The sequence below is a fragment of the Motacilla alba genome, chromosome 3 (assembly GCF_015832195.1).
Source record: "Motacilla alba alba isolate MOTALB_02 chromosome 3, Motacilla_alba_V1.0_pri, whole genome shotgun sequence".
NCBI classification, from domain to species: Eukaryota; Metazoa; Chordata; class Aves; order Passeriformes; family Motacillidae; genus Motacilla; species Motacilla alba.
Genome location: NC_052018.1, coordinates 40,972,877 through 40,988,052, shown reverse-complemented (window position 1 = coordinate 40,988,052; position 15,176 = coordinate 40,972,877). Strand labels below are relative to the sequence as shown.

At 37.3% G+C, this 15,176-nt stretch overlaps 1 protein-coding gene across 5 annotated transcripts in view; it reads left to right on the top strand.

Moving 5' to 3' along the window:
- The window catches only part of USP45 (ubiquitin specific peptidase 45), a 50,034-nt gene that overhangs the window by 12,312 nt on the left and 22,546 nt on the right, over positions 1–15,176 (top strand). For 4 of the 5 annotated variants that reach the window (XM_038132631.1, XM_038132632.1, XM_038132634.1 and 1 more), the window contains 5 exons: positions 805–908; positions 1,296–1,396; positions 9,978–10,123; positions 11,353–11,448; positions 13,549–13,679. In XM_038132631.1, coding sequence (XP_037988559.1) covers positions 805–908; positions 1,296–1,396; positions 9,978–10,123; positions 11,353–11,448; positions 13,549–13,679 — 578 coding nt within the window. Of the gene's footprint in view, positions 1–804; positions 909–1,295; positions 1,397–9,977; positions 10,124–11,352; positions 11,449–13,548; positions 13,680–15,176 lie in introns of those variants that run through there. The other variant, XM_038132633.1, reaches the window with a different exon arrangement.

The window sequence follows — 15,176 nt, the reverse complement described above, 5'->3', positions numbered from 1 at the left end:
AGAAAACTACTTTCAGTACGTTTTACTATAGAAGCCAACTCCTACCAGTATAATATGAACAGATTTGATTTTGCAAAGAAACATGCTATTCACAGGGTTCAGAAGATAGTTAACTAGATCTGAGGAGGACTCATATATCTTGATTGAAAAACTTCTTTTGAGGAGGGCTTTTAAAAGGATTTGATTCTGTGTGCTTCTTCATGTTCATGCTGTTAGCAGCTTCTAAAACTTATGCCTATTCAGAGACCAGTCCTGAACCTAAGTCCCATTCTGTTCATGCTTGAACCATTGCAAATGCTTTCTCTTGAAATTGCTGTACATAAATAGTGTGTTCTGAGCAGCTCTGTAGTAAAAGCACTTTATGTACTTTTTTCATTTAATGTCTGGATTGCATTTAACATTCTTGAGCAGTGAGGGTTACCTATGCTGTCATCATCCTTGATATTCTGTGGACCAAATATGCTACGTAGTTGTTTCATTCACAATTACTAGAGGATTCTTTCTTTTGTGAATGGTATAGTTTTTTTGTATGTTGATATTTAGTCAATACTTATACAAAACCTAGGAATTATTTCTATTCAGTTAGAGCAAACTTAATAATTCTCTATATTTTTAAGTGATTTTTCCAAGTAGAAAAGATGACAATGTTAAATCCTCTCAATCCTTACGAATGCTAAATAAGTAGGGCAGAATAGTTTTGAAAAGTGGAGTTTTTGTAGTGTATTTACTAATAATATAGTCTTTTTCTTCTTCCCTTCCCCCCCCTCCCGTCCCCCCTTACTGGGTTGATGTGTCCATTTTTAGGGATGTAGTAAAAATTCAGAAGGCCAGCATTCTCTGAAACACTTCCAAACTGCACGCACAGAACCTCATTGCATCGTTATCAACCTGAGCACATGGATCATATGGTAAGAATCAGTATGCAGGTGTTTGTGTGTGCCTGTGCCTAAGGACTTCACATAACTTAAGACAGTGTCTTTTCATGATAAAGAATGATTCTGACAGATAAAATTAATGCTTTCTATAGAAGAAAGGTAGGCTTTCTGGAGGCAATATGTGTTTGTCCTTTGTATTCTCTGAAATTATTTAAATCTGTAAGGACCACAGTGAATTGGGACTGATCTGTAGAAGAGCATATATGAGATGAAGGAATTCAATTCTATTCCATTTTTTTAGTGTGAAAAATTGAAACCGAGAGCTTAAGTAATTTGTATAATGTTGTTTGGGAGGTTTGCTAGAGCTGGGATGTGCACGCTCATAGCCCTGAATTCCAGTTTGTTTCTTCTTTTGTTTAGGTGTTACGAATGTGATGAAGAGCTGTCAACGCATTGCAACAAAAAGGTTCTGGCTCAGATAGTTGACTTCCTTCAAAAACATGGTGCCAGGGCTGAACCAAGTAAGTTTGCACAATTAGTTTTATCTGGAGATAATAATAAGCATTTCAGATTTTGATTCATGTTAAAAATTCAATTGAAAAATTATGTACAATGTGACTGTAATGTAATTTATAATGCAAAGCTACTTGGGGAAATAATGCCTATGAAAACATAATGTCACTTTTTTTTCTACAGTATGATTACATTGTAAAAATATTTTGGACACTACAGGACAGTCTTTCTGAATTTGTCTTTAACAAAGAAAGTTTACCATAGAGGAGTCATTACCTTAAATAAGATAAGGCCATATGAATTAATAAATTAATAATAAATTAACACGTAATAATATATTGAAGTATACATTATACAGTCACTATAAATGAATTTAATTTTTTGGTATGGATGTATAACAGCTTAAAATTTTCTGATTTAAACTTGTTCCCCACAGTTGGCTGGATTTGTTTAAGTGGATTTTCTTGTACTCTGTTGTTTGATGTAATGTCCATTTTTACTCTTTGATTTTAATTGATAGGATGGTCATTCCTATTAAAATTAGATAGTGTTAAATTATTTTCTTATATTAGAAGCATACTATGCCTTCTCAATATATGTGACAGTGGGTAGAAATTTGTATGTGTGGCCCTCAGCTGTCTACTCTTGATAATGTTGATGTTATTCATCCCTGCTGCAACACACTTGGCAGCATTTCTGGCTTGTGACTTAGAAAGTATACTGAATTCCACATTTGCTTCTCAAAACCCACCTTAAATAAACTTTTAAAACAATTAGTTGCATCCTTTAACAGAGATAATCAACCAGTTAGAAGTGAGAAAGGAGAATGGTTGCCTTGCAGAATTACACTAAGTATTCTTCTAGCTGAATTTGCATAAATCCTACCAGTTTTAAGAGATGTCACATATTTTTTGAGGGAAAAAATGAAGGGTTGCTTAAAAATATGATATTTTGATCTAGTCACAGGTTGTATATTGAATTATTCAGTTTTAATAAATTGATATATTGCTAACTTTTGCATCTTTTTTTTCTTGGAGCGGTGAATATACAGCATGTGGTTTCACTTCTGTTCACAGCTTTAGTTTCAAATTTATGTGTAATAAATGCATGTTGCAGCTTTCTTGCAGATGAAAATGCTGTGGTGGTTTTTTTTCAGTCAATGTAATGAAAGCAATTTCATTCCATTATTGTACTGCTGGATAAGACTTTCTGAGTGATACAACTCTGTGCCTCCTGGTTTAGACTTTTAATTTGTGAAACTCAAAACATCTAAAGCTTTCAGATTAAGAAGTTTAGAAGTTTTCTGTGGAATGTCTTAAATTAAGCAACTAAAATTCCAAACTAACTCAGGAAAAGCAAGCATATTTATAGCAGAGCAGGGCGGCATATGTTTTTGCTGTATATGCATTTGTGTTTAATTTTGGTACTCTGTTTCAAAAATGCTTGCATTTCATGGAAATGTTTGCTGGTATAACTGGAAACTTAGCTGTAACTGGAACCAGAATTGTAATTTTTTTTTTGTTTAGGGCTTAGACATAGCCTTGCAGGGTGCCTGTCTTGGCAGCAAGAGGTCTGAGAGTGCCAGGATCGCTCCTGCAGGGCAGCCGTGTCTCCTGCTCCATTCTGGGAAAGTGTTGAGGCTCCAGTGCAGGCTTGGATTAATGCATTAAGTGTGTGTGTGTGTACTTCTAGTGATGTTTTAAAGGTGAAATCCTGTGATCCTCTTCACTCAGTCTCTGTTGAGCAGTTTGGATTGCATTCCTGAAAGATCTGGGAATGTTGGCCCAAAGATGATTTGTTGGGTTTTCCTGAGTGGCAAGGAAAGGACAGAAAATCTAATTGCCTGGGATTGTTGCTTTAGGCCACGCTCCTTGCTGGAAGAGGCTGGAAAACAGCCGTGTATTTATAAATGACTGGTGTGCATGACAGGGAACTCGCGACCAGAACTGGCACTCTTGGTTCATTTTGATAGATGGAAGACTTGGTACTTCCTCTCAGAAATCTATCTAAGGTTTTTTTCTTTAAATCAGACTACCTTTAGGGATTCTGAAAAATGAAATCTGAAATTGAAATGTAGTTCGTGCTGTTGTCCAGAATACAAAAGGACATGATGTATTACTGTGAAAATTAACTCTACTTTTGGTTTATTTTTTTTTAGTGTAACATTTTATTTCATGTTCCATTGATATTTTCAGTGTAGTTATAGTTATTTAAATTATTAGTTGGTGTAGATTTTTGAAATTTATTTTGTGTATTCACCCCTTAAAAACATAAGCTAATTTAAAAAAATGAAAAATAGCTTGTAAAAAACAAGTAGTGTAAAATTGACAGTTAATTCATATTTTTCGCTTAAAAATCAATCTTATGCTTTTTTCCTCATTGCTTTTCTATTTCTTTCTAAAAAAGCAGTCAAAGTGAAGACAGTTCTCATAGCAGAATGTGGCACTCTAACAAGAATTCATCTTACGTCTGGATTTCTTTCTGTTGTAACAACTGGTTGGCATGGTGCATCATTAAAATTCAAATAGCATTGTGTAGAAACTTCTGTCGAAATGCAGTATGAACATGGATTAAGTAGCAAATGAGGACTGCTAGGATTTTTTTTTCAGTTCTCAAAGGTGCAGGATTCATTTAAAGATAAAATGATCAGTTGAAACATGTGAGAGAGGGTTATATAGATTTCCTAATTAATGCATCTTGGAAAATAAACAAAAGCAAAATGCTTGTCATTTGGTACTAATGTGGTGGAATAGTGTGGCAGCAGGATCCCTGCTTTTCACTCGGCCTCTCATAAAGATTCAACTTCACTTCAGCTGTAAAAATGTGCAAATTACATTACTACTACATGACTGACTTTTGTAATTACATTAAGCGATTGAGATAAATCCCAGTGCTGGGTTCCCAAAAGAATGCTTGCAGCTGTGTGATTTTCACATCTGATCCTATGGTTTGTTGTACCCAGCAATGCCTGCTCTTTTCTTTTTTTTTTTGCCCTTTTTTTTTAGAGGAGTCTGTTTGGTTAAGAGGTCATGTTGGGCACAAGCTGGAAGAAAAAAGCAAGATTGCTTTCTAGGGTGTACCACCCAGAAACTTGTTTTGTGGAGAATGTTAGCAGGCCGTGATGATTGCCACAGAAAGGCAGGTGCAGTATTGTCCGTGTGGCACACTTGTGAGCTTCACATGGACATAATGCACATGTAGTACACAGGAACCATGCTGAGACATTGCAATCTGTGTGTCTGCTCATTTACTGGAGAAAACAAATTGTTTTGCAGTCTTAGAAGTGAATCTTATGCGTATTTTCCTTTACAAAAGCCAAATTATGTGTTGGCGGAAACATAAGATCGCATACTTTTTATAGAGCAGTTAATTAAATTGGTTTGTGTGGCAATAGAATGGAAAGGAAAAAGATATATTCTTGAATGTTCCAGTTGAATTTGTTGTTGGGAGGAACAAGCAGAGGAATAAGGTTTTGCTAGTAAGTTCAGCTGCCTGGATTTGCCAGCAACTGAAAGTTCGAAACTTGATTTTTGCTTTGATGGCTGTAACTAATGCATAAAAATAGATACAATTTTACAGTACATGTGAGAGTTGCAGACTTGTATGGAAAAACAGTGTGATGAATAACTGCAGATTTGCATTCTGCTGTGGATATTAGCAATTGACAAAAGAATTATATTGAAAAAAATGGTGTTCTTTCTTAAGTGACTTTTACATGTAGTTTGGAGTCATAGAAGACCATTCTATCTACTTAATTTTAAGTAGCAAAATAAACCAGATTATATTGATTATCTGCATCTGAAAATACACTTTGGTAAAACTACTTTTTTTTTGTTGGTCAGAATTTTTTTTTCAAATTTGCTTACTTGCTAGTAAGCTCCTTGCAAAGGAATGAAAACTGAATCATTGACCAAAAAAATTTTAGGCATTCTGTCATTTTTAACCATGTATTCTCACCTTTCCTGTCCACGTACTTATTTACTTGTGAGGTGTAACACAAGTCATCTGAGCATAGAGGTTCAAAAGCACTCCTTGAATAGGTTGCTCTTCCACACTATGTAGATGTCATTTTAGTTTATAACATTATGGCAAGACTCAGAGAAATGAAATTGCAGTTTATAATCTTTGATTTGTAGGGTTGTAACACTACTAGCGAAATTTGGCTTTTAAAATGTAAAGCTAGTGACCATTTCAGAAGAAAACCAGGCTGTTTCTCTAAAGGTTGAATTCTAATTGTTGTACAGTGTTGAAAAAAAAAATCTAAATTTTTTAGATAAAAAAGAAGTGTCAGACAATTTAGTAGCATTTCATAATACAGCATGATGAGAACTTGGTAAAAAAATACAGTCTGTTAACCTTGCTTTTACTGTGAAGACCTTCAGCTGAAGTACCAGAGTTGTATTCAATAGAAAAGGCTTGACCTTGGAATAAAAGTGTGTATTCCTGGAACCCTTATTTTTAATTAAAAAAAAATGTTGCATTGAAAAGATGAGCAATAGTGCTTACTCCCCTGGCTGAAAAAAATCTTGATATCATTTATCTTCTTGCTTTCATACCATCTGCACCCCCAGACAGAGCTCAGTTTCGGCAAAGGTGGTACAGAAGTCCATGGGTGCTGCAGATGTTTGAAATGCTGGCAAAACAAATTGATAGGGAGCCCACAATAAGTTTTCCTTTGCAAGTGGATGTGTCAGCACTGTGTGTTTTTGTACACCTGGTGCAGTAAGTGGCTCTGCTTTGTGGAATGAATCGTTGTCCATGCTAATGTTTGGCTTAGGAATCTCAGTCACTGCCCGTGAGGCTGGTGCTGAACAGCTGTGGGACAATGTTCCCTGCCTGTGGAGAGCTTATGGGATGGGACCACAGGTGAGTGGAGCAGGCACAAGAAAAGCTGAAGAAAAGAGCAGCAAGAAAAGGGTGCTTTGCTGGCAAGAGCTGTAGCAGAGGAGCAGCTTCTGCTACTCTTCTTCCCAGTTCTCTGGTGGGAAGGGGGCTTTCTAGCGTTGGGGAGAGCAGGGTGGTGTTAGGAAGCTTTGCCAAGCGTGAGACTGTGTCTGTGTACAGAAGCAACTGTCTGAGGGTTGGTGGATATGATATCATGGTGGGACCAGAGGTGGGCACTGACCTGGTGCCTATGGAGAGGTGGTCAGTAGGGTGTGATGATCTGGATGGAGAGCTGGGCAATGGGTTTTGACAGAGTGCTCAAGAAGAGTGTCTGTGCAGCCAGATACATTTTGTCAAAGGAAGAAAAGGTTCTGGTGATCAAGGCACAGCTTAGGTGAGAGTTTTCCTTGTATGGCTGCATCAGAAAGATCACCTCTGCAGCAAAACAGCCGGAAGAGTCTGACAGAGGGGCACAGTCTGAATGTGAGTCCCAAGCATAGTGGGATACTCTGTCCCTGCTGGGGATAGACAGGCCTGCCTAGGGCTGATGTTCACACTGCCTGAGAAAGGCAGAGCTTAAGGGTTACCATGTCAGTTCTCTAAAAGATGAGTTAACTAATGACAGAAATCTGTCTGAATTTAATTACTTCTGTGCTTTTCACCCATCCTGCTTTCATTAATATGAACAAGGTCCTTTATAACAAATATTACTGTATGTGGACAAATGACTTGGACTACTTCTTTTATTCTGTTAGGCCAGGAGCTGAAGGTCCTTGTGGGCAGCTGCAGATGACAGCCATTTTGATGGAATCCTTCAACTGGGATCCTTGTGTATATACCGGCTTAAAAGTCACTTGTCATACCCAAAAGCACACCACCCGTTAAATTACAGGATTGCATGACTGAGTTAGCAAAGGTCCATAAAACAGTTGTTCAGTGCAAATTCACTTTAAAAAATTAGATATTAGCTTTTTGATTAATAACATGTTTGTAGCCTTGGGTTAATCTTGCAGAAGGACCCTCCAGCCCCAATCTGTAGAAGTATTAGCTATCACAGTCATTACCAGCATGTTCTATTAAGACTGACCAACTCTTCACATGTCAAGTAAACATTCAGCTTCAGGCCTGTCTGTCATTTATCACTGAACTGGGGACATTGAGCAGAGCTAAATTAAAAACTGCTGTCCCTCCTCTGGCTCTGTATATGTACTTAAAAATATCTGTGTGTTGTAAGCAAGGCAGCAGGTAATGTTTGTAATGGCAAAGCAGCACATTTCTGTCATGACTTTTTCACAGATACAAAAAAAAACCCATAGTAAAATGTCATGTGGATTGTGTTTTTAAAATTATTGAGAAATCAAAAGGCAGTAATTAAAACCTTCTGAATGAAAGGAGGTTCCTAACTTTGATGCCAACATCCAGGCATTTTTCCAATTTGCTACTACTTGTCCTTATCCCTATACATATATCCTTATCCCTATATATATATATATATATATCCTAATTATCCAGCTTTGTGGCAATCGGATGTCTGGTTCTCATTTCTTGTGTTTTGTAATTGTGTATTCATCCAGCTCTTATCACAAAGCTGGATGCTTTGGCTTTGTTTTCCCTCCCTTAAATAATTTGTATGTAAGGTTCAGCAAATGGAACCTTGCTACTTGTGTGAAGCTGCCATTTAACCATGAAGTGAAATGCTTTTATTGAGTTTGCCCTGCAGATATGGTCCGCTGTGGCAGTGCTGTCCATATTTGGTGGCTGTGCAAGGAGAGCCAGGTGGTGCTGCAAAGCATAGCACAGTGAAGCGTGGACAGATCTAGGTTTGACATTTGTCATCCTGTACTGCTAAAGGGAAGAGAAAAATCTGCTTTTCCATATGCTTATGCTTTAATTTTTGCCTGCAGTTTTGTCCAGATGGCCCTGTGAACATTGTTTACTTTAAGATGCTGTCCCAGATGTTTTTGAATGCCGATGGATAAATGCAACAACTGTGGTATACTAATACACAAATTATTTCCACAATTTTGGCTTTTTTTTCCATCTTTTTTTTTTCTCTTTTTAACCATCTCTTTTCCCCAGCACTGCTCTGGATGGCCCACTTCTCTGCAGGGAAAACATCTCCAGTTATAATATTAAACTTCTGAGAGAGAGCAGTGCCTTTGAGTTGCAGGTAGCTTGGAGCTCCCATTCCCATGCTGTGGTTGTTCTGAAGATCTGTGGGTGGATGAGCTGTAGACACTGTAGCATTCCTCTCTAAGTATGCCATTTAAAAGGTGTTGCTTCATGTAGCCCATAAAACAGTGACTCTTTAAGGGTGTGAGCAGCTCTCTTGTTGTTTATTATATTCAAAAGCACTTTGTCTGCTTTTTCAAGGAGAATTCCGTCTTTTACTTTGCCCTTGTACTGTCTTAATTTTCCACCTGAGCGGAAAGGAGAGTAATTTAAAGCAGTGTAAGCACTGTTAACAAGAACATTTAAAATGTTTTTAAACAGCAAAGCACCTCTAACTCTGTTTTGAAAAACTCTGATAAAATTTGAAAGAATAGTTGCGCCTCAATGGCACTGTAGGGTGCAGGCAGACTGCGTCAGAAGCTTGTTGCCAGATACAATAGATATTTTAATGACTTCTTTTTTATTTAATTATATATTTTTTTTCATTTTCCAAGCAAGAAGGTATTTAGGAGTGTACATAAAAGAACCTTTTGGCATGAGAATTTCATTAACGTAAATAGGTCTGTTAGTTATTTCTCAAGAACCCTTTAATGAGACTTCAATGTGAAACTCATTAGAACAAATACATGAATTCATATGTCAAGACAGAGATTGTAGCATCACAATTCTTGGCATCTATTAAGTCCATAACTCGTTTACATTGATGTGCATTGTTAATCAATATTTAAGACACTGCAGATGTCAGTAATGTTCACATTTAGTCCTGCAACCATGACAGTATGAAAGTTGCTAGTAGAATTCAAGGCTAAATATTGTTATCTCAAGTCTTTCCATTACCTCTAGGCTACAAGTTAATGACTGTCTAACTTTGCTGCCCCTCATCTATTTAAATAATAAGGGAAACAAGGAATTATATGGATGTTATAGCATAGTTTTATAAATTTTTTGTTACTTGAAATTAAAACACTAGCATTGTATGTATGTGGATTGCATTAGTAGTTCCTCAGGCTGTGACAAAGAGAGGTGAGTTGAGGAGCAAATCCAGGGATAATGAGTCCACTTGGGCTGTTGACAAGGCACTTGGAACAGAGCACTAGAATTGATAAAGACTTGGAGCGTTCAGTGGTAACTTTGATCTACCTCCTTTCAAATGCCCCAAAAAGCAGCCTTTGGGTGGTGTTTCTGATGTGTATAATGAACATGTATCTCAGCTGCCTGTTGTTAATAAATAACTCATTTTACTTTATTTATTGCCTGTGTAATTGTGAAAGTTACAGTCTTACAGGACAGTGTGATTATTATGGAAGATTCTGTTGGATATATGTAGCTGGGGCATTTTTTTACCCCCCAGGGCTTTATCTGTTGATGTCTAGTTTTTTGGGTTTTTGGTGGTTTTAAGACTGCATACAGCAGCTTAGAGTATTATGAAGGTATCTTCCACATATGTTAAAATTAATAAGCATAATAATGAAAGGACTTAATTGATTAGGCTATGCAGTTATGTGGTCATATTAATCTATAATTTAATTATAGGTTCATCAAAAATCATACGTCTTCGTGAAGAAAACAGTGAAACAAGTGAAATACTGAAAGGAAAAAGCTCTGGTAACGTTGCATCAGTTCCAGTTAAAGGAATAAATAATTTAGGAAATACCTGCTTTTTTAATGCTGTCATGCAGGTAAGATGGAGAGATCATGCCACTTTCTCTTAACAGATTTCAGAAATACTAAGTCTGTATAATCTATGGGCTTCTGAAAAGGTTTTGAGTATTACAAGTCTTCATTCTGCTTTCTGAAAGTCCTTTTCAAATTTTTTTTATTCCTTGCTATCCAAGGAGTGTTTCCCGTTATAATACAAAAGAGTTCCTGGATCATTGGCATTTTGCACAGTAATGAAACAAGTGAAAATGCCAAGTGTTTTACATACTGTGTATGTGTGTGGGTTGTACTGTAGCATATGGTTTTATTTGAAGTTCAGCATTATTAGTCATGACTAATGCAGGGTATCTACCATACTGGTGATGTGAACAGTGGCACTGTGTGCATAATGTAAATGTCTGCACTGTTCATTGGGATGATTTCAAACCCCTACTATGGATGCAGTTATAAAATTATTTTTATCGATTATGGGTTTTTTCTGACTACAGTAAGAGGAATGAGCTATACTAATACACATCTATTGATATTTAGTGTACAACCAATCCAACATCCTCAAAAAAACCAGCAGCCTTAGTGGGTTTTATATTGCACCATCCTGTTGCTTGTCAGCTGAGCAGAGACATCTCTATGTCTGCAGACAGGAGTGAACATGTGAAAGAAAACTGCTACAGAGGTGTTCTGCACTGGCACACCTCACCTTGTGTTTATGATGTTGATTACAAAACTCGTCAAACAGATAGTAAAACTGCAAATTGTTACCTGTCCATACTAAGGGCATCGTAGAAACCTAAGTGATCTGCTGTCAGAGTTGACCAAAAATAAACACACAAAGATGAGATATGTTGTTTTCGTTCCTAAATTCAGAAGAGTAATACTTTTCATTGTGCCAAAGCCTTTATGCTTCATGGGGCATGGTGAGAGGGACTGCAGAGTTTAAAAGAGGCAAATGGTTTCTGATAATAATGTCCTCATCCTAAAAAAAAAAACAAGAAATCTTGTTGTTCAACATAAATTAAAAAGTTATTACTAGTGAACTGTTTTGAAATTACAGAAAAAGAAATAAATACAATTTTAGAAACAGTCTAATTAGTGATTTTTTTAGTGCTCTTTCTAGTGGTTGGATCTAAACTTTAGTTACACGTTATGAAGTATATCTGGTTTGGTCTACCCCTAAATCTAGAATGTATAACTCAAGAAACTCTGTAATTGAATGCTCAGCATGTTTCTCATGGTGGTTTTTTTCTTTAAGAACTTGGCACAGACTCACGTACTAAATGAACTGATGTATGAGATAAAGGAGAAAGGAACAAAGTTAAAAATCTGTCACAATTCAGATTCTCAACTGGTAAGTATGCACTGAGAAATACAAAATTGGGAGAATGTGGGAAGAAGCTGGAGGACAGGAAATCACATCTCCATTAAAGGCACACTGTTACTCTCCCATTTTTTTCGCATTTTAATTTCTTAGCGGGTTTACGTTACCTGTGAACTGATTTCTTTTACAGAAGTCATTACTCTGCCCTAGAGAAGGAGGAGGAATTACTTCCTTTCACATTTTTTGATATTGAAGTATCAAATAATGCCTTTCCTTAAGAAAGAGCAGCTGGCTTATTTTTACTTGCCATTTAATTTCTTCGGTATGAACGTATGATACAGCAAATAGTCTGTTTGGCTCTAGAAAGTGTCTGTGAAATATTTTATTCCAGTCCATCCCTGCCCTTCATTGATAAGGCCTGTAAAGTTTATTACATGCTTCACAGGCCAGGGAATTAAAATGAGAGAAGTGAAATTTCAGTGAGGAACAAATTTGTCCTCAAGCTCATTGCAGGCCATATCCTGTGGCTATTATCCAAAGAATATTCTGCTGTTCCGGTCATGTCTTAGAGACTTGGGGTTTCATTATATGTTGTTGGCAATAAAGATAATACCCTTTTCCCTCTGCTAGCTGAAGCAAACAGTTTACAGAGAATTTTTTCTTAGTTTTTTCCTTTTTTTTCCTGCTGTTTGCTGTGAGCTTTCTGGTGGCAGTGAGGGTAGAGGAGTGGTATTCTGTTTCAGATACCTCTGAATTGATGATGATTTCACTGTGTTGCTGTAGGTGATGTTCATAGCTTCTCCAGGCAAGAACAGTGTGAAATTCACTGCATTGCTGTCTTTATTTCCTCCAGTGGCACATCAGAGCAGCAACATGTTTCACAAAGTTATCCTGAGCCACAACAGAGGTCTGGAGCTTGTTTTTGCCCAAAGGCTTGCTAGTCCAGTGGGGTGTTGGCTCATGCTTAATGTGTAACTTGCACAGCCATAAGGTTGAAAGATTTATTTTTTGTTTCATGACAATGCTTACAATGTAAATAAAGTCTTTGGAGCAAAGACTCTGTTTTCTGGTCTTTGTATGCCAATGCAGAATTTGGCATTGAATAAGAGGGCTGCAGTGGTCTAATTAATAGCAATGTAGAAACCTGCAGCTTCTTGCTTGGTAAGGGGCCTTTTCCCACCATTTGGTAGTGCATATAAAGCAAATACTTTATATTTGTGTGTATCCATATCACTTAGGTTTTGTGTGGATCTGCTTTCTGGTCAAGGTGCCCTCTCCAAGTGTTTATCTGGCACTTGTAATCTGTTTTTCTGAGAGTCAAGCCAGCTAGTAGAGAGCACTGTGAGCACATAGGAACCTTGGAGCACGTTAGGGAGAGCTGGTGGCCTGTGGTTGTTGTGACACATGGTGTATAAGCTGTGCAGGACTTTAAAATTGTGCTTTAAAATTGGCTTGACTGACTTGATCCTTCCAGACCCAGAACCTGCTGACTGGGCTGAACATCATACCAAGAGGGGCTGTGCAGGATGTGCCTTGTGCCTGGCTCTCAGTGCCACAGGGCACGTGTGGGATCTGCCATCAGCTCTTGATGTGAACCACTGCTGGTACCTTCACAGCACTTGGTTTGTGGAGGAACAGGTTGTGTTTCTGTGGCTGCCACATGCGTCGAAATTGCAGTGCGTGGCTTACAGATAAGAGAAGCTGGATGCCCCCTTCCTAAGGTTGAGTAGCAGAGAGCCACTAAGCACAATCTTATGCCAGCCTATGGAGGTGGTCACCTGGCTTGTCTCTCCAGATGAATTTCAGTGCATGTGGGGGTAGAAGTAAAGCAGGTAATACATAGGTTGCCTATTCATGTGAGAACCAGAGTGGCTCATTGATGTGCCCGTTTCCAAAGCTATTGGTTACCACCAAGAATTGTTTGGTTTTGCAACTATTACTCCTTAAATAATAAGCCTGCTCTTAAATTATTTCAATCAAATGGTTGACATGAACATTTAAAAAAACGCACCCCCAAACACTCTTAAGACTGAAAGTTACATTGCTCTTTATCATGTATCAAGTGACTTGAAAGAAGTCTTGTGTCATTACTTTTGAAATCTGATGTGTAATTTACCTTTGTTTTTGAAGGATCCTTTGGTGGTAAACCTGTCCAGCCCGGGACCTTTGACTTCAGCAATGTTCTTGTTCCTTCACAGCATGAGGGAGGCTGGAAAAGGTCCTCTGTCTCCCAAAGTGCTGTTCAGCCAGCTTTGTCAAAAGTATGTATTGTGTCCTCCAGCTCATCTTTCACTTTTTTTTTTTAATTTTAGTTTCCAGTGATGTGTATCTAAGTGTGCAATGTCTGTTGTCCTTTCTAAAGAAACGGTTAGATTTTTATTGGGCAGTCCAGAAAACAGCTCCTTCATGTTTTAAAGTTGAAGGACTCCTTGTTGCATGCCAGGGTTGTACCTGTACCTGTGTAATGTGTGGCCCAGTTCATAACCATGGGCATTCAACGGGCTCCAAACTGAGTGTGAGGGGGCAGAAGAGGGCATGGTTAAACTGAAGAAAATAGGACTACCTTCCAGGTTTTGTTGCTTGTTAGCATAAAGCTCTGCTAAGATTACAAAGTGTACGTAGGTATTTTGTAAAAAAAATAAGATTTTAAATGGGGAACTTCTGCTATGATGTCTAACCTTGGCATTAATTCAAAATTAAAAAGAGTCTAACTAGTAAGGACTTGAAGCAGTACTGAAATGGCATATGGCTCCAGATTGCAAGGAGCTTACAAGCCCTAAAGGAACTCCTGTTTCTTGGTGTGGAAAATGTTTACAGTGGTGCTTTGTAGGTACTTTCAATTACGATGCAAACAATCTTCCTTTTAAAAACATCTGTAGAAGACCTACTTAAAAGTTGATACAAGTATTTAAATATTGACTTACTAGTTACAGAATCTGTAGAAGTAGAGTAGCTGGAGGATGGTATATATGAATCTCATATTTAAAAAAGAATAATGTTGCATGATAATTTATTTGCTACAGTACTGCTGCATGGAACTTTAGGCATTCTGCAGCACAAGAGTTAGGAGGAAAGTTGCAGCCTCTTACCATGGAGTTCCAGGACAACCTTACTGAGCAGTAATGGATTTAAAATATGGTAAAAAGAAACAAAAGCTTTTAGGATAGAGCAGGGACAATTTAATTCTTTAAAGAAAGAAGTCTTTGTTTTTTCTTTATCCTCAAAATTCAGCTTTAGAAATTTCATATTATGTTTTTTCTATTATACTTGTCTTCCTTTTGATTCTTTAGAGCTGTAAAAGGAAATGTGAGGTAAAAGGAAAGGTAAGGTAAAAGGAAATTACCTTACAGCATTTTTGAGTCAAATAGCAGTGTTTTTTGTTTAGCATTATCTATCTGGAAGAAAAATATATAGGGAAGAAAACTATATTGTTTTTGCACTCCTCCTTGTGTTTCAAGGCTCTCTCAAAAAATGTGAGTGCAAAAATTAAATTTGGCTGAGAAATGGAAGGCAAATTATTAAATAACACCAGTAGTTTTTTTCCCAGTTACTATTAAGGATTGAAGGGAAAAAATGGTGTAAAACATGTTTTGAAGCTCACCTTAGCAAATTGATTGTGAAATAATCACAATGCAGTGCATTTCAGGTGGCATGGTATTTTTTGAAGTGACAGGCATTTTGTGTCTGCTCTGTGTGTCTGTAGTCATTGAGCGATGTCAGTATTAAATCTCAGCTATCTGGTTGTTCTGTTGTTGTTG